Source organism: Pagrus major, chromosome 23, assembly GCF_040436345.1.
Source record: "Pagrus major chromosome 23, Pma_NU_1.0".
Taxonomy (NCBI): domain Eukaryota; kingdom Metazoa; phylum Chordata; class Actinopteri; order Spariformes; family Sparidae; genus Pagrus; species Pagrus major.
The window spans coordinates 27,418,029-27,436,811 of record NC_133237.1 but is presented as its reverse complement, the minus strand read 5'-3'; the positions used below and the strand labels follow the sequence as shown (position 1 = coordinate 27,436,811).

At 45.0% G+C, this 18,783-nt stretch overlaps 3 protein-coding genes across 3 annotated transcripts; 1 reads left to right on the top strand and 2 right to left on the bottom strand.

Moving 5' to 3' along the window:
• Nucleotides 1-27: 27 nt before the first annotated feature.
• Nucleotides 28-8,364, bottom strand: maza (MYC-associated zinc finger protein a (purine-binding transcription factor)). The gene is made up of 8 exons (XM_073494398.1): nucleotides 7,264-8,364; nucleotides 5,523-5,673; nucleotides 4,254-4,642; nucleotides 3,872-4,128; nucleotides 3,641-3,704; nucleotides 2,839-3,010; nucleotides 2,265-2,704; nucleotides 28-891 (listed from the first exon to the last, which is right to left on the bottom strand). The coding sequence occupies exons 1-7, from the start codon at nucleotides 7,294-7,296 to the stop codon at nucleotides 2,382-2,384; spliced, it is 1,389 nt and encodes a 462-aa protein (XP_073350499.1). The 5' UTR covers nucleotides 7,297-8,364; the 3' UTR covers nucleotides 28-891; nucleotides 2,265-2,381.
• Nucleotides 8,365-9,192: 828 nt separating this feature from the next.
• On the bottom strand, nucleotides 9,193-14,051 carry cdipt (CDP-diacylglycerol--inositol 3-phosphatidyltransferase (phosphatidylinositol synthase)). Its single transcript, XM_073494427.1, has 6 exons — nucleotides 13,860-14,051; nucleotides 12,912-13,046; nucleotides 12,534-12,687; nucleotides 11,986-12,067; nucleotides 11,785-11,866; nucleotides 9,193-11,669 (listed from the first exon to the last, which is right to left on the bottom strand). Exons 1-6 carry the CDS (start codon nucleotides 13,900-13,902, stop codon nucleotides 11,527-11,529), a joined length of 639 nt encoding a protein of 212 aa, XP_073350528.1. The 5' UTR covers nucleotides 13,903-14,051; the 3' UTR covers nucleotides 9,193-11,526.
• Nucleotides 14,052-15,078: 1,027 nt separating this feature from the next.
• dcp2 (decapping mRNA 2) lies at nucleotides 15,079-18,069 on the top strand. Its single transcript, XM_073494407.1, has one exon. It carries the CDS (start codon nucleotides 15,238-15,240, stop codon nucleotides 16,342-16,344), a length of 1,107 nt encoding a protein of 368 aa, XP_073350508.1. The 5' UTR covers nucleotides 15,079-15,237; the 3' UTR covers nucleotides 16,345-18,069.
• The last annotated feature ends 714 nt before the right edge of the window (nucleotides 18,070-18,783 follow it).

Below are 18,783 nucleotides of genomic sequence, written 5' to 3'. Positions count from 1 at the left end.
AAGATCATCTCCACTTGAATCCACACATGCATTTTACTGCCTTTTAATACAGTAGTAACGAGGCGCTATGCACTATGCATCAAGTACAATCAATATGCACAGCCACAGAAATGTGTCACCAAGGTAGCTACAAAGTACAATTTACCTTTTCCAAGAATTACAAATCAGCATCCAGCGTTAAGAGCAAAGATCATAACTTATGAAGCAGAGAAGTTATGCAACATTCAATGTTCATGGAGAATATACACAAACAACTAGTAGTTTGCCTTTATCAGCTTTATAAAAGTGTATTTACATGATGGCCCGTCTGAGACGCTTGTTCCCGTCCTGTCAGGGGTCCCGTCAGGGGTCCCTGCTCCCAGGAGCCCGACGAAGGCAAACTGGAGACTTTTGTCATAAATTAGGGGAGAAACTGAGATAATTCATCCTCGAGGTCTTCAGCTCAAGTTCCTCATTATAAACAAACACACATCTCATGAAATATAAATGATCTAAAAACAGCAAACGGCTTTACAAAATCATGACGGGCTGTGCAGGTCAGGTGGAAATCAAAACGATGACATGATGGCAAATACAAACAGCTAACTGCTAAAAGCCATGAGGATAAAAATACACATTAATCTTCCTTCTGAATGAATGAGCAGAGGTTTCCTTATTGTCTAACCCACAGTCTCTTCCCTGGCTCCCACTCGCCCGGGCTGCAGGACGTTGTACAGTATGAAACGTGTACAGTGTTCGTGGCAGGTGAGCTGCTTAACGCCGCTGATGGAGCTGGAGACAAAGGTGTGAGGACGTCCTCGTGACAGCAGGAGCCACGCGGAGGAGGACAGACGACCCCCCGGCAGCTTCTCCCGCTCGGTGTCCTCGGTTGGCGGTCTGGTTAGGACAAATCTGGGAAACGGAGAAGTGGATTATGTTTTGAATCAGTTGATCGTGCTGCAGGCGTGGTTTAAGAAGTTTCTAATAATGTTGGGATACTTTTATTCAGCTTTAAAGGAACAGTTCACCCAAAACATTAAAATTCAGTCATTAAGAGTGCGTTCATGGGACGTAGGAATAATCAGAAAAACACATTTCCAACTGGGAGAAGTCACGTGAACGTGAGTCAGAGCAACAACTCAGAAAGTCAGAGAAGATCTAGTTTATAGTCAGGCTCAGCCATCATCTCCTCCTGATGATATAAAGTCAGGCTCAGCCATCATCTCCTGATGATATAAAGTCAGGCTCAGCCATCATCTCCTCCTGATGATATAAAGTCAGGCTCAGCCATCATCTCCTCCTGATGATATAAAGTCAGGCTCAGCCATCATCTCCTCCCGATGATATAAAGTCAGGCTCAGCCATAATCTCCTGATGATATAAAGTCAGGCTCAGTCATCATCTCCTCCTGATGATATAAAGTCAGGCTCAGCCATCATCTCATTCTGATGATATAAAGTCAGGCTCAGCCATCATCTCCTCCTGATGATATAAAGTCAGGCTCAGCCATCATCTCCTCCTGATGATATAAAGTCAGGCTCAGCCATCATCTCCTCCTGATGATATAAAGTCAGGCTCAGCCATCATCTCCTCCTGATGATATAAAGTCAGGCTCAGTCATCATCTCCTCCTGATGATATAAAGTCAGGCTCAGCCATCATCTCCTCCTGATGATATAAAGTCAGGCTCAGCCATCATCTCCTCCTGGTGATATAAAGTCAGGCTCAGCCATCATCTCCTCAGATCAGGTTGTGATCACAGAGATCAACCTGATCTGAGGAGATGATGTTTACACTCTCGACTTTCTGCCGAGCTCGTGCTAACACTGTTAGCTCAGCAGCTTAAGAGAAGATTTCAGGATTAAGTGACGTCACGTCGGATGTTACAGCCGCTTGTCTTTGAAACTTCGTGCAGGAAGCGGGAACTCTTCTCTGCAGGCGTCTGAATGATGAGTTCGTCTCTCACTCACTGAGGAGGACGAAGCTCAGAAGTTCAGCAGACTAAAACCGTGATGGTTTGTTAGTATGACCACCGACTGACAACTAACAGCAGGTTTTACACCAAAGTAGTCATCAAGTGAGTCAGACTACCCACAATGCAACCTGAGCGCTGACAGTTCACTCAGAGTTGGGGTGTGTGATGCTTACAGGCCTGCAGCCTGCAGCAGACGTCTGATTTACCTCCACGCCAACAGATTTATACCTGTTAGTCTTCAACCGACACATTTTATTCCTGAAACAGCGGCTGGAGAGAAACAGAAGAAGAAGAACGAGGTTCAAACGCACCTGGATTGGACGCCGTCTTCTGGGTCCTCCTCCTTTGCCTCCATTTAACCAACTCCCCCGCCTCCACCCCCAGCCCCACCCGTCCCTCCCCAGCCTCCCCCCGGCCCGTCCAGCGTGCTAGCTGTGGGGCTGGGGGGCGATACTGGAGCAGTCAGTTACCAGCAGTCCCACTGTGCTCGCACTGGACACAGTGACGGCCACGCTGGTGGTGCCCACGGGGCCCGCGCTCGTCTGGTCGGGGGTGGGGTCCTGGTTGGCGTGGGTGCCCATGTGACCCTGGAGCTGCGTGGCCGTCTTGCACTGCACGCCGCACAGCTGGCAGAGCAGCACGCCGCCGGCCCCCGTCCCGCCGAAGCCCCCTCGCGCCCCGCCGCTCTCCTTCCACTCCTGACCGTGATGCTTCTGAGCGTGGACACGCAGGTAGGTGAGCGTGGTGAAGCCTGGAACACACACACACACACACACACACACACACACACACACACACACACACAGGTTGAGTATGTTTTGTTCACAGCAGGACTACGTGTCAGTGTGATTATCAGAGGTGCGTGGTGACGTCGCTGCGACTCACTGCGGTTGCAGAGGTGACAGGCGTGGTGCTGCGACTGGTTGTGGACCCTCATGTGGTCGGTGATGTAAGCGGCAGACAGCAGCTTCCCACAGATGTGACACGGCACCTTCTCCTCGTGACGGATCAGGTGGGCGCGGAGACGATCCCGCGTGGCGAACGCTGAAGTGCACGTCTGTGGAAAACAACCAGACAAACATGAATACATTCAGTGAGACACAAAGACTGACAGACAACAAGGCGGGTGTGAAGTCCACTCTACAGGAGACACTACAAACAACCACGATCACAAAACAGTCGGGACGCTCGTGTCCTCAAGACGCACTGAGGACACGTGAGATCTGATCACTCAGACCAGTCTTTAGGCAGCGTGTCCTGGACCACATGAAGGACCACTCACTCAACTGATGAAGAAGAAGAAGAAGAAGAAGAAGAAGATGCTGATGTCAGCAGTGAACATCTGTGAAAGCACTGTTTGTTGAAACTAACTATTGAACCAGTAACCTCGACATCACCAGACTCCCTTTACAAATGAGGTGATTTTAAGAGTTGTTTCATGAGGAGAAACTGAACTAACTTTCTACAACAAGTTCTGAATCATTGGAGCTTCATGTGAATTCAGCATTAAATGAAAACATGAAGTTGTTCGTTTCCTTGTTAAAAGTGTCAGTTTGCGTCTTGAAGCTGTTTGAAGACGCTGATTTCACCATTTAGACCAAATTTACTGAAGAATACAACACATTGATGTGAAGGAGGTCACTGGAGACACATTTAATGTCAGTCAGCAGACGCATGAAGACGTTACCGTGCACTTGAACGGCCTCTCTGTGGAGTGAACCTGTCGGACGTGGCTGTTGAGGTGGTCCGGTCTGAAAAAAATCCACAAAAACAAAACGAGTCATTACAGACGACTAAATATCTCCACGCCAGAAGACAACATGAGCAGTGTGGTCGCATCTGAAAAGAAACAGCAGCAGACAGAACTGTCATGTCGTGAAGAGATAAAAGTTTGAAGGACACGGATGTGGGTCGGTACCGAGAGAAGGCCTTGGCGCAGTGCGGACAGATGTAAGGTTTCTCCACGCCGCCCTGGTGCGAGCGCACGTGGTAGCTCATCCTGTCTTTCCTCTTGAAGCGCTGCTGGCAGATGGGGCAGGAGTACGGCTTCTCGTCCGAGTGGGACAGACGGTGGCGGTTCAGGTGGTAGACGTCTCTGAAGGCCTTGCCGCAGGCCTCGCAGGCGTGGTTCTTCCTCACCTGGTTGGTGTTGGGGTTCGGGTTGGGGTTCTGATTCTGTGGAGCAGCAGAAGTCATGAAGCTTCGTCCAATCAGGTAAGAGAAGAGATCTCTACATGATGCATGCACATGAATAAAAAACCCTGAACTGCCCCTTTAATGATGGTCTATGATGAACCCACCGTTTCCATGGAGCCCACGACCACAACAGCTGCCTGGATGGGTTGAGGCGGTGCAGCCATGGTTACGGTTGCCGGGGCGATGGACACAGAGACCGGCTGGCTCTCTTGGTCGGCGTGCTGGCCGGGCTGGGGGAGGGTGTCGGGGACGGCGGCGGTGGGGGGAGGGGGAGGCTGGGTGGGCAGGGTGAGGTGGAGGAGGGAGAGGGGAACCATCTGCTTCTCCACCCGGGCCACCTTCCCCGCCTCCTCCTTCTCTCGGGTGGCTCGGTCCTTCATCTTGATGCCCGTGTGCACCGACTGGTGCCGCCGCAGGTTGTAGCTGTTCTTGAACTCCTTGTTGCAGGTGGCGCAGATGTGGGCCGGCCGGCTCGGCTTGGTGAGCGGTTTGACTGACGGACGCAGAGGAGAGAAAAATAAAGTTTGATTTGAACTTTATAATTCAGTCGAGTTCAAAGTGAGAATCAAGGTCACGTTTATTTTGAAGTGCAGATGTTTGTTAATGGAGGTCAAAAAATAAAACAATATTTATTTTCCATATATTTGCCTTAATATACTTATTATTGTTACACTTTCCCTTTCTGCCATCCCCGTTACGTTTACATTTTCTTTTTAATCAATCGATCTTCTTTTTTAGCGATCAATCATTTTGTCTTTAAAATTCTCCAAAAATAATAAAATATCTGTTATAACCTCCCACAGTCCACTGACAGTAAAAAAACAAAGATAATAAGTTTACGGTCGTATAAGTGATCACATCAGAGAACCTGAAACTGGAGACTATTTGGCTTTTTTGCTTAAAAACGATGAATCAGTTGTGAAAACAGAACTAATTCATTGATAAATAAACTATATTTTTATGATGTGGATCAGGATGACACTTTTTATTCCAGCCTGTTTGTTATAAACCAACACTGACACTGATTATAGTTTGTTTTTGGATTGAGTATATGCAACGACACACACTTGACGTGTGTGTCTAAAAGGAGAAACAAATTATTGTTCCAACGTGGCACCAACGGCCTTATTGAATGTTGAGTGATGCGTTTGTTCTGCGTTAACATCTGCCTTCTCAGCGCTCTTCACATCCGCACCAGAAACATTTATGTTACACGTTCAGTGAAGATACAGTGTCATCAGCTCCGGCTGGTTCCCGTCTCCAACCCTCCATCGGGGTATAAACACGTCCAGAGAACAAACAACAACAAAACTAAATAAAGTGGATCTGAGTTGGGCCCCTGTGGCGACAGTGTGAGGCCCCGCCCCTCTCACCAGGTAGCGGCTCCTCGCTCAGGGCGGCGGTGTCGACGGTGGACGGCGGCGTGACGATGTGCTCAGCTGGAGGAGTCTGAGCGGCGCCGGTCAGCTCGGGCAGCAGCTCAGACTGAAGAGGCGTCTCAGGTTGGCTCTGAGTCGACGGCGTCTGCCAGAATTCAACAGGAACATATTTATTAATCCTCAGATACACAGCTGAGCCTCGGGCTGGCAGGACTCACAGGTTTTAATACAAACTAAAACAGAAGGAATGTTTTTGCTCCTCTGATCACCTCATTGATCCCACCAGGGTGATGGATCAGCGGGCTGAGACCGGAGGTCCACAACGTGACACAATTCATCTCTGATAATCGATTCATCATTTCAGTCATTTTAAAAGCAATTATGTCAAAAACAATTCTGCTTCCAGCTTCCTGACGGGCTTGGACCGATATTAGATAATACTGAATATCGCGATATTTGCCATCATAAGTGATATTTTTCACAATATTGATCTGAATATGAAACAGCTGCGTGACTCTTCACCTGAGAGGAGCCGCTCTGACTGTATCTGACTTCATTACAGTGTTATTTCTCACCTGGCTGACCTGGAGGGATCAGAGCGGAGGACAGGTGAACTCCACTCTGATGTTTGAAGCGTAAATTAAATGTGTAGCAGTAAAAAGCTAATGCTAGGCTACAAACAGACGACATCACGGCCACATGACTTAACGTCTCCACCACTGAGCGTCTTACTGCACAATTACTCTCCAGGTTTTCTATAAACTGATCGATGTACGAGTTGTAAAGTCAGAGTCAGAACAGTGTGTAACTAAAGTGGCCTGTAAAGACGGACTAGTGAGCAGATGAGTCTCCGTGTTCGCTGTGAGGACGTTTAATGTCCCCGACAACCTCTGTAGCCTCATTCAGACACTTGTTAGCAACCGCTAACTGTTTTAAACACATGAAGAGCTTCATAATTAAACTGTGGACATTTAATGATGAGTTTATGTCGGAGAACAAAATGTGTTAATATTTCAGATATTTAACCGAAAAACTGATTAAAAAACCCCTCAGACTGTGAGAGGAGGGACTGGATGTGCTAACATGCTAACTGATTTCTGGGTTTCAGGACTCATTACTGAACGTCTCTGTTGTGTATCGCGATCTTTGGGCGGGAAAATATCGTGATATATTATTCTGGGCATCACCGAGTCCAACAAATGAAGCGCGTTTGTGTTTTGAACGGTTTGTTGGACAGAAGAAGCAGTTTGAAGACGTCACTTTAAAAACTTTTCACAGACTAAACGATCCATCAGGAGAACAATCTGCAGATGAATCGATAGCGACGGCGATCGATAGCTGCAGCGATGAAGGAGCCTGGTCCCGTCAGGTAACTGTGTTTATTCACAAACAAATAAACAATTAATCAGGTTACAGCAAACTGTGAGCAGTGACCCAGGGCCTCTGAGACAACTGATGTTTGTATTAGTAATAAGTGTCCAAACATCAGTCTGACAGGAGGAGTGAGAGCTGAAGCTGAACATCCACCTGAGAGTGAAACCTTCAGCACCAGTTCCTCCTGCGCACCTGCAGCACAGCCCAGGTGCTGCCGGCTGGAGGAGACCAAACCCGGATCCAGCTTCCCCCTGACCCCCCTGTGACCTGCCCTGTTGCCCCCCTCCCTCCTTCTTTACCCCCACACAGATGTCAAACACCCCCCCGTCCTCCACTAACACCCCGACCACCGGCAGCTCACCTGAAAGAGGAAGTTGCTCCAGGAGGTGTCCATCCTGAGCACCGCGGGGACCGAGAGCTAGCAGCCGGGCAGCAAAGAGGGGGGGAGGAGGGCACCGGAGCCGGGGAACAACCGCTCCAGCGGCCGCTGTGAAAGCACAATGTGAGGCCTGTACCGCGGCTCTCCTGCCCGGCTTAATTCATGGAAATATATGATGACACCGGACGAGATTTAGCTTAAAGTAGCCGACACTCGTCAGGGGTCAGGCTGCTGTGAGTTATGAATTAATGTGGCGATCTGTTGGCGGTGAACAGGCGCTGACAAGATGGTTTTTGTAAATGCGACAAAATGGTTGGTATCATGCTTTGCTTCTTTAATGGTGCGTTTTAATACCACTTGCTTATGTCTACTGTAATCAAATCTGGTGAATTGCATGCAAAATAGAGAGTATTTGTATACAGAAGATGAGGAGGATGTAGTCGAAACGTGCTAATCATCGTCAGCAGCTGTTCAGGAGTCATTTATTTTGCGATAGCTCCAAAAAAAAAAAAAAAGGCCGCAGCGTCGCGTCCCGAGCCTCGGCGTTGCGTACTGCGCGTCCCCTAACTAGAGCGCTCCTGGTCGGCCGCGGTCCGTGGCTCCGCCTCGGTGTCTGAATCGACAGGATGCCATCTTTCTCTTTTTTTCCCCCCCTCTCCTCACTCCCTCTCGCCCTCCCTCCCTCTCGGTCTTTCTTCCTTTTCTTTTTTTATCTCTTCTTCACCCCCTCTGTCCCTCTCCGCTTTAAAGGGAAAGTATTTTGTGCGTGCGCCCTCCTGGCGGACCCCGGCTCGTCTCGTGCCGTCCCTCTCGCCCCCGCCGCCGCCGCCTCTTCACGGTAGGCCGACAGATAATGAAATCCGACATTTAGGGAATCAGCTCGGCCGTTGTTTCTCCCCGCGTCGCCTTCGAGGGGGAGGGAGAGTCCGTCGGTACCGCTGCGAGCGCACGGCGGGTCGGCCGGACCTCGCTCAGCAGACGCAGCGAACTCTTCGCTAAAATGGTGTCGGGTTTAGCTAAATCAAGGCTTCATCCTCCAGCATCTTAAAGGTAACGATGCGCGCAAGTGCAACAGCTGGATCTCACCCCGGTCCGCATGACGTCCATGCTCCGGTGGGCCAGACGGAACGGCACGCCAAACTCCATTCACAAAACCTTAAATTTCACGACGCCCACAGTTAAAATAATAATAAGAGGGCCAACGATGTTTTATTATATTCAGTATTAGTCGCTCGTAAATTCGGCATGCGTGTAAACACCGAGCAGTGTCCTGGTTAAGAAAAGGTCAACTTTTTCATTATGTGACAGAAGCTGAAGTTGGACTTGGTCTATATTATTTTGAGGGTAAATTAAATGAGAATTTGTATATAATATTGGAGGACGTGAATCTATGGAAAGCAGGAAAATAAATATTTTTTATACATATACACATATGTGTATATGTATGGGTTTTTGTGTCTGTATAAACACAAGTATTTTTTATTCACATTTTTTAATTTAATTTTACAATCACATACAAAATACACATGCCATAAAAAACAATAAAACAAAACAAATGTGTTCTAATTTTTTCCCATTTCAAATCCATTTTTCGCCATCTATTTTTAATTTCACATATATTGTCTATGCATGTGTCAGTTAATTTGTTATTTCGACCCCTCATACACATGAAGCTGACCATCTGTCTAAGTTTCTTCAGAGGTTTACAATGTTTACAATAATTACTGATCAATAAGACCGATGTCATTAGTGGAAACAGTTACTGTTTACATCTCAGAAGGTTTAATTAATATCAGGATGGGATACTGACACTGCCTCCGACACGACTCCTCACGACTCTGTACTTTTTATTCATTTAGGAAAACACCATTTTAAAGACCTGCAGAAACTCAAAAAAACAAAACAAAAATGTGGTTTTCATTTTCTTTATTTTGTAGCTGCTTTTACAGTAAATTCAAACCACTTCAAACAAAATAACCATCAAATATATTAATTACAACAATTGGTGTCTTAAATACAATATAAGACTTGGCTTTGCTGTTGATATACATTTATAATTCATAATAATACATTCTAGGAAAACAAGAGGCAAATCTTTATGTTAACACTTTTCACACACTTTGCGTCGACACTTGTCTTTACAGTCGTCAATAAGCAGCACAAACGTGTGACGTTAAAATGTAAAACCATAAACCAGAATACTTGGTGCTCTTCACGTGAGGTATAACTTATGACCTGCATAACTCTCTATTTGTTTCTAAGTGACTAAAACAAACAGGAAACACGTCTCGTCTACCACAAAATAAAACAGCATCATAAATGTCAAATAAGCAAAATCCCTCTAATGTGACTATCACCGTTTCAACCGCACCGAAATATGAGCAGGAATCTCAAGAAATCAACAATAACAGCAAAAAATAGTGGCTCGGACATCACAAAAGGAATATTTGAGCATATTTAAACATCTTCTACTAAGTGCCTCATTACAAAACAAACAACGAGTAAAAGATTGTGAATAAGAACAAAAAGACGTCTGAATAAACAAAGAAAGCTTCAGTGTTTTGGTCTGTCGACGCTTTCAGGGACACAAGTTCATCTCAACGATTTAAAAAAAATAACAAAATAAAAAGAAAAGGTGAACTTCAAGAACAAAAAGACGTCTGAATAAAGTGGTCGAAGCTTCAGTTTTATGGTTGGTTTTGATTTCAGGGACACAATTTCATTGTTTTTACGCGTTCTGGTCATTGAGACGATGAAGCAGCGGCCATTTTGTCCAAAAACATTACAACAGTTGGTTTGAATGTATGAATCAGTTCAGGTCCGACGTGTGTCAGTAAACTGACAGCTGGTCAATAATCTTTTATAAATATTCGGTCATCAGTTAGAAACCAGGAATCAGAAACACTTCCGAGTTGTCCGGTTGAGTCGGGTCGATCCTGAAGAGGACGACGACCTCGGGACCAAAATCTGACTCACCATTATTTTCTTCGTTCACATGAAATATTTAAATGTTTTTGTCTGAGCAAACTGTCCAGAAGTCAAAGATTAGAAGAATCTCACATCACAGAAAACGAAAACATTTTGTGAAGATGGAACCAGTGAGTTTTTGTGTTTCGGCAGATTTCTAACTGATAAATTGAGCATTATTTAAGATTTATTCATCATTAATAAAGACATGAAGGCCGTCAGCGTGAGGCGACAGTTCAGATAAAACACGTCAAACTCAGAGAAGATTATCTGTCATGTTTTTATCTGAACTCTCCAGATCACTGTGATTTCTTCTGATTCCAAACATCCAAATATCCAAACATCGACGGTAATATTTATTTTCTAGCGTCTGTTGACTTCATGTTAGCAAACCACAGATACGTCCAAGCTCGATATTTGTACTAAACGTGTCATCACGTTCACATTATACGCTCATCAGTTGACTTTCACTGTTTCTGTTACGTCCACACCGGGTGTGTGTTTTTTAACGGAGACCTGCAGAAGTTTCCATCTGTGATCGGTATTTCAGGCCAAACCGTGATGTTTTTTTAACCCTTACCAACTGTTTCTGTGCTGAAACCTAACCAGAGCGTAATCACAGGGTTGTGACGAGAGAAATAGAAAATTCAACCTAAACAAACGTAAAGTTGCGACATAAAGAAACGTTCAGTTTGAATTTATCTGTGGTTTTACAGAAACGTATCTGACTATATTCTGGAGATTGTGTTGCTTTAATCCCACAACAGTGTTTAAACTGGCTTCACTTTAAACGACATCTACGAACACATTTGTGAATAACTTTGATATTTGTGTTTGTCTGATTGTCTTTTTCACTTTGACTGAACAAACTGGGCCCTTAAAACAGGAGCAGCTGAAATCAGAGTGGATGTGGTCACTTCCTCTGAGCTGTGAGATGTTTCACTCCACACTTCTGACTGTGAAACATCGTCATGATTATTATAAACGGAGTAGATGAAAATGCTACAGAGACTTTTCTGCTGAGGCTTCTGAAATAAATGAAGCTCGTGAAGTTTTGCTGCCGGCGTTTGGAATTTTAATTTCGTCACATCTGGTCATAAATCTTCCGTCTTCCTCTCTGATGTTTTGTGACAAACTGAAGTGTGTTCTCGCTGATTCACGTCTTATTTAAGTCACCTCGGTTCAAGTGTATGAAGTCTACCGTCACCCCTAAAATAAAGATAAATAAAACATAAAAACATGGTGGATCTGTAGCTGAAGCTCTCGCTCGCTTCTCTCTCACTGCGCCTTCGTGTTCTTCTCTCGCTCGGCGGCGTCGAGGGCGGCCATGTTCTGGGAGGCGGTGATGAGGTGCAGGAGGCTGATGCCGGACTTGAGCAGGCAGATGATCCCGCAGAGACCCTGCAGCCAGTAGAGCCACGCTGCAACACACACAACACAACCACAACTCATTACTACCAGCTGCTCACAGTGGACGGGTTTACTTTAAAGCCTCGGAGACGTTTGGACATCACGTGAAGAGGAGGAACATCTCACCTGCAGGCTCCTCGATGTGATAGAAGAGGTAGAGCAGACAGAAGAAGAGCTCGTTCCCAGCGCACATCACAAACAGCACCGGCTGCAGGAGAACAAACATTCAGCCAGCTTCTCTACTGACGCTTTCATTAACAGAGGCTCAATGTATGAGTGTGTGTGTGTGTGTGTGTTTGTGTGTGTTTGTGTGTGTGTGTTCTTCACCTTGGATGTGTAGTAGATACGGAGGATGGGGTTGCCGGAGAGGTCGATAGTCTTGTGACTGGCTGATCCCTGAATTGTTGAGCTGAGAAAGAAAAAACATGATGAGAGCTGGTTCTCATGATTCTAGCGGGTTCTGGTCCGCGGAGCCAACACGTGTACATATAAGGCCCTCATCAGACCTGGTATTAACATCCATCCTGAGCGACCACCTGTGATCAGATCTCACTTCCTGCTCTATATTCAGACAAACCTCACTGGGACAAACAGACTCCATGTTTTTACACAAAGACAGAAAAAAGTTCATGTAGAACATTTACTGAATTTACAAGAAGGAGACAATGATTCAGAATTTGTCGTAGCCGATTCACAAAGTTTGTTGAGTTTCTCCTCATGAAACAACTCTTAAAATCACCACATTTGTAAAGGGAGTCTGGTGATGTTGTGGTTACAGACTCTAGAGAAACATTAAAGTTAAACCTAGATTATTCAAATAAATATCATCCAATCACAGGGCAGAAAATCTGGAGAAGTGCGGGAACATGATGTACCTGTGCAGGTGCAGCCAGTGGCTGGCGATGTCCAGACACATGCTGACCTGGAACAGGAAGGTGTAGGAGGGGTAGAGCAGGGACAGGTTGACCAGCAGACACATGGTGGCACAGCGGTCTGTCAGCATGTCCATCATCGCGCCAAACTTGGTGGCTGAAAGAAAAAAATGCAGAAAGTCAGATTAATTTTATCTGTGAGAAACTCGACTTAATTCATAAACTATTACAAACCGCTGGAATATTTCCAGATGTTTCTTTAGTTAACAGTTTTCTCCTTGTACAGATACACAACACTGTAGGCTGGGTTTCATGAGAAAATGAAGCAGAATATTAACATGTATACAAATATATACTAGATAAGCCTCTCCAGATACGTACACTGGTTAAGCGCCCGGGCAGCGTGGCCGTCGAAAGCGTCGAGCAGAGCGCTGAGCAGGTAGCAGAAGATGGCGGGCCACGGGCAGCAGGGCATCAGGTAGAAGGCGATGAAGGCCAGAACAACACGGGCGTAACCTGCAGGTACAGACGACAAGTCACACCTGGGTGATGTGTGTAGTATAGGATGACTCTGGCCTCAATAAACAGACAGGAAGTGAGAGAATAGAGATGAAGTTTTAAGCCGCCATGACAGTTTAAGGCTGCACTTCCTGTCAGCTCTCTGCTGTCTGTAATAAAGATGTAAGTGAACACAGTTTCATTTTCACATTGAACTTTCTGTTCAAACCCTCTGATGTTGGGATAAATATATCTATTTTTGACTTTATATTTTTTATTGCACTTTGGTTTTGTTGTCTCTTCACATGTCATCGTGCATCCTGTCGTGTGCGTTTTTATGACATTACAGTCAGGACTGGATTTGACAACAAACAACAAAGTAGATTAATTGTGTGATTTTGATTCTTTACTTTCATGGTTAGCTGAAACAGTTAGCAGGTGAAGAATTGTGGGATTAATTAGAGCAGTTTTTCCCAAACCTTTTGATTTGTGACCCCCAGAAATTAAAGTCTCCTTCTGTCACTTATCATAGTTTTTGGTGATGAGCTGCCAAAGATTAATTGTCTGTTATTTTATTGTATTTGAAGGATTTCAGAAGCCTGACCTGCTGTAAGTTCTCAATATTTCACACCGATGGAAACATAAATCAGAGGGAAAAGAACCAGATTTAAAACATATATGTAGATAGACAGAAGTTAAATGTGTTTGGTCTAATCGCTATATTTGTCACTTTTTTGAATGGACTTTGGTGTGACACTCTCTCAGCAGCATCCACTGAACGAAGGCTAAAGCTAAGCTAGCTCCCTGTTAGCAGCGGCGGTAAAAACTCACCGATTAAATTAGGAACGAAGAGGAAAATGTTGTCCTGCGCCATGTTGGATGTTCGGGGAGGTTCTGTGGTGGAAACTCGTCGTCTTCTTGTTTCGGTTCCGTGTGTTCGGCTCGTCCTGTCGGACAAACTGCGGCAGACTGAAGGTTTGTTTCAGAGGCGACTTCCTCCCAGCAGCTAACAGTCAAGCGTCTGTTTTCAGACCACAACAACAGCGCGACTTCCGGTGGATTTCAGAATAAAAGCGTCATCCTGCTCGAGTTAGTGTGACAGAATCTGATATCAAATATTATCGATGAGATTCATTAAAACGTGGCACAGTGTCTTCATCTTATTTCTGCTGAATCGTCTTTTGCCGCAGTGAGTATGTCTACTTTTAATACGTGGGCACATTTTTTTCTAATTGTACTGATATACTTTTAATTAAGTTACATTTTTTAATTCGGGACTTTGCAGAGTAACAGAGTATTGTTACAGTGTGGTATTAGTACCTTTACTGAATACTTCAAACACTGTTTATTTTTCTGTGACCGAGTTACATGTTACATTTATAGATGATTTTACTTTACCATATAAATATGTTTTGTTTGTTTAAAAAAAAAATACAATAAGAAGAAGAAGAAACAAGCTTACATCATCAACCTAATTCTTCTTCTTCTTTTCTTCTTCTTCTTCTTCTTATGATTGTCATTATTTAACAAAAAACTCCTCTATTCTCAGTTTTTCATAAAAAGTGTGAACTGTACTTACTGTCAGTTAAATATTGCACAAGAAAAAGGCTTTTAAAACTGTTAATGGAAGTATTTTATTTAATGTCTTTATTTAACTTGATGTTTTTGTAAATATATTTTTTTAAATTTCTTGTGTTTGTAAAAAAAATAAATAAATCCTGTTCACATGTCTAATAAGACATATAGAATAAGTCTAATAAAATAAAACAAAATAATGAAATAAAATAAGATAAAACATTTTTTAATAAAAAATGAAACAAGATAAAAAAACAAGATAAAATGTGAAATAAAATTGAAAAATAAAATAAAATAAAAACGGGAAAAAAACATCAACATTTTCAAGTTGTGCTTTTATTTTAAGACCAAATATACATTCCGGTTTGTGTTTCCTGTTTCTGTCCAGCTTGATGACGCCAGCGTCCACAGCGCAGCCGCAGCCCCGGTTGGGTCGTGACGTCATGTGAGCGCCCTCCCAGCATGCAGCGGGGTTTACCGGAAGCAGAGCGGACCTGTCGGTTTGTTTTGGTCGCAGGAGAAAGTTTCTGGATCAGAACTGAAGTCGCGGAGCCGCTGAGTCTCACGCGCGGGAGCAGCTCTCCTCTGCGGGGCCTTGTTGACCCGCCTGCGGATGTTCTGAACGGAAGTCGGGATGTTTTCCTCCAACATGGACACAAAGAGACCGGAGATCCCCACCGGGGTCCTGGACGACCTCTGCAGCCGCTTCATCCTGCACATCCCCAGCGAGGAGCGGGACAACGCGATCCGGGTGTGCTTCCAGATCGAGCTGGCCCACTGGTTCTACCTGGACTTCTGCATGCAGAACACCCCGGGAGCGCCGCACTGCGGGATCCGGGACTTCGCTAAGGCGGTCTTCCAGCACTGCCCCTTCCTGCTGCCGCACGGGGAGGACGTGCAGAAGGTGCTGGAGCAGTGGAAGGAGTACAAGATGGGGGTGCCCACGTACGGAGCCATCATCCTGGACGAGTCTCTGGAGAACGCGCTGCTGGTTCAGGGCTACCTGGCCAAGTCCGGCTGGGGGTTCCCGAAGGGGAAGGTGAACGAGGACGAGGCTCCGCACGACTGCGCGGTGCGGGAGGTGATGGAGGAGACCGGCTTCGATATCAAGAACCGCATCAGTAAAGACCGGTACATCGAGCAGAAGATCACCGACCAGCTGGTCCGGCTCTACATCATCCCGGGAGTGTCCAAGGACACCAAGTTCAACCCCAAAACCCGGAAGGAGATCCGGAACATCGAGTGGTTTCCTATCGAGAAGCTGCCGTGTCACCGGAACGACATGACCCCCAAGTCCAAGCTGGGTCTGGCCCCGAACCGGTTCTTCATGGCGATCCCGTTCATCAGGCCTCTGAGGGAGTGGATCAGCCGGCTGAGAGGAGAGTCCACGGACAGCGACGAGGACTTCGCGAACACTCCGGGAAAACCCGCAGACAGCCGGTCCAAGTCGCGCAGACTCGCCGGGACCGAGGTGATCCCGGGAGAGGCCTGGAGCAAACAGAAGCCGGGCCGGACCGTGGGTCAGTACGAGCTGAGAGGGAACGAGAGGAGAAGTCAGGACTCTCCTCACGTCAAGAACAACAACGGCTCCGGCAGCCAGCAGCTGAAGAAGGACGACAAGAGGATCCAACCGCGCCGGCTGCAGGACAGCTTCGACCGAGACCTGCAGAACTTCTCCTCCAAGACTTTCCTCAACTTCAAGTTCGACAGAGACGCCATCATGAAGTGTTTCGACTTCTGAGCCTCCTGATACCGTCCGGACCGGAGCTGCACGACTCATCCAGACATCATCCAGACATCATCCACATCAGAAGCTTCAGTTTGTTTGTCAGTTTGTTTCCAGATGTTAGAAAAAGTCACTTCGTCACGATTTTAACAGATTTTTCAGTGAAAATGAGAAACGTGATACAAACACGATCGTTCCAACTCATCCTGAATCTTTTAATTCTTTAATTTTGCCTTTTTTCTTGCCTTGTTTATTATGAACGCACATTTACAATGATCATTGAACGCATCACGAAAGCTTCACTGTTCGTTGTTGATCATTTTCCCGATTGATCGATCGGTCGTCGGCCCAAACTTTTCCCCTCAGACGACCAAAACCGGAGCTTATCGTTGGACCAAAACAAAGCACCTCTTAAAATGTTTTGATAAGATGCAACATGGCTGCACGGAGCACAGTACGGAGGCCCCGAGAGGACAAAAAACTAATTCTAGGGATCCATTCCAAAAGCTGATGTTTTCTCAGGGTAATCTAAATTTCCTTTTTGTCCCTCCGGGCTTCCGTACTTACCTTAATTGACTGACTTCCTGTTCAGGATTAGGAAAAACAATTAATAAATCGGGATCTCACGTATTTAAAGAGCGGTTTTACCTCGTGAAAATAAATCAGAAGAAACAGCGATTCATATTCTTTATTTTTATGTTTTTCTGGACTCAAACCTGTGACGGCCCGACTCTGGTCCGCGGGCCCAACGTTGGGCGGGCCTGCTGTATTTACACACAACATGAAGCTGTGATGTAACATTTCTAAATTCATTTACCAATTTTAATGCACACATGTTGAATAAAAAGTCAAATATTGAATTAAAACGCTCAAGAATCTTAAAAATATGATCACAGGTGTAAAAAAGACCAGCTAATGATTACCTTCTGGATCGATCGATCAGCTGTTCGATCTATAAAATGTCGATCAGTGTTTCGTTTTCAGAAAAGAAACCAGAAAATATTCACATTTAACAAACTGACATCAGAGAATATGACTTTTTGTTTCAGTAGCTGACAACCAACCGATCGATCAATCGACCGACCGATCAACCAACCGACCGATCGATCAATCGTTGCTGCTCTACTTCTCACATCTTCAGTACCATTTTTACTTTTCATCTTTAATTGTCTAAATTCATGCTTCACTCTGTCGGCGGTTAAAAATGTGTCTTTTAAAATTAAGAAAAGGAAAAGTGACGGTGAAGCGTTGATACATTCAGCTGTGAAATTGTCCTTTAAATTGATCGAATATATTGATTTTAAGACGTAATGATTAAGATGTCGATCGGTTCCTTCAGTCTTCACACTGGGTCCTGAAAATGTTCTTGTTCTGAGTGTTTGGCTGCAATATAAAGAAAATGCAGAGATGATCCAGGATTGTTGAAGGTGATGGATTATTGATCTGTTGTGTGGAAGATTAAAGATGCCGATGTTGAAAATGAAATCGTTGAACCAAAACTAAAAATTAAAGCTGCATTGACAAACTGTCAGTGTGAACGTTTCAGACGCTGCCGTCAGAGTTTTGATGATTAATAACTGATCAGGATGTTTGCTGATGATCGCTGCAGCTGTGTGTGTCACTGAGGTGTCAGTCGGTTGTTTGTGTCGAGGTTGTGTTGTTGTTGTTGTTGTTTCACATGTTGAACTCCAGTTGATTCTTTCGCTTCAATGAAATAAAGTTTTTCACTAAAATAAAAAAGTGTGCGACTCAACTTTCTATCAAAGTTTCGTGTCAGAAACAAAAAAATTAAATTAAATAAATGTAGTTAAGTAAAAAGTACAAATGTATAAAGTCAGGCTCAGCCATCATCTCCTGATGATATAAAGTCAGGCTCAGTCATCATCTCCTCCTGATGATATAAAGTCAGGCTCAGCCATCATCTCCTCCTGATGATATAAAGTCAGGCTCAGCCATCATCTCCTCCTGATGATATAAAGTCAGGCTCAGCCATCATCTCCTCCTGATGATATAAAGTCAGGCTCAGCCATCATCTCCTCCTGATGATATAAAGTCAGGCTCAGCCATCATCTCCTCCTGATGATATAAAGTCAGGCTCAGTCATCATCTCCTCCTGATGATATAAAGTCAGGCTCAGTCATCATCTCCTCCTGATGATATAAAGTCAGGCTCAGCCATCATCTCCTCCTGATGATATAAAGTCAGGCTCAGCCATCATCTCCTCCTGATGACATAAAGTCAGGCTCAGCCATCATCTCCTCCTGATGATATAAAGTCAGGCTCAGCCATCATCTCCTCCTGATGATATAAAGTCAGGCTCAGTCATCATCTCCTCCTGATGATATAAAGTCAGGTGAAGTCTCGTAGTCCACAGAACATTTCTGGAGCTTCACAGTAAAACAGAGTTGCAGCGTTCTGCTGAAGCAGCTGGAGATGATTTAAAATGTAAAAAAC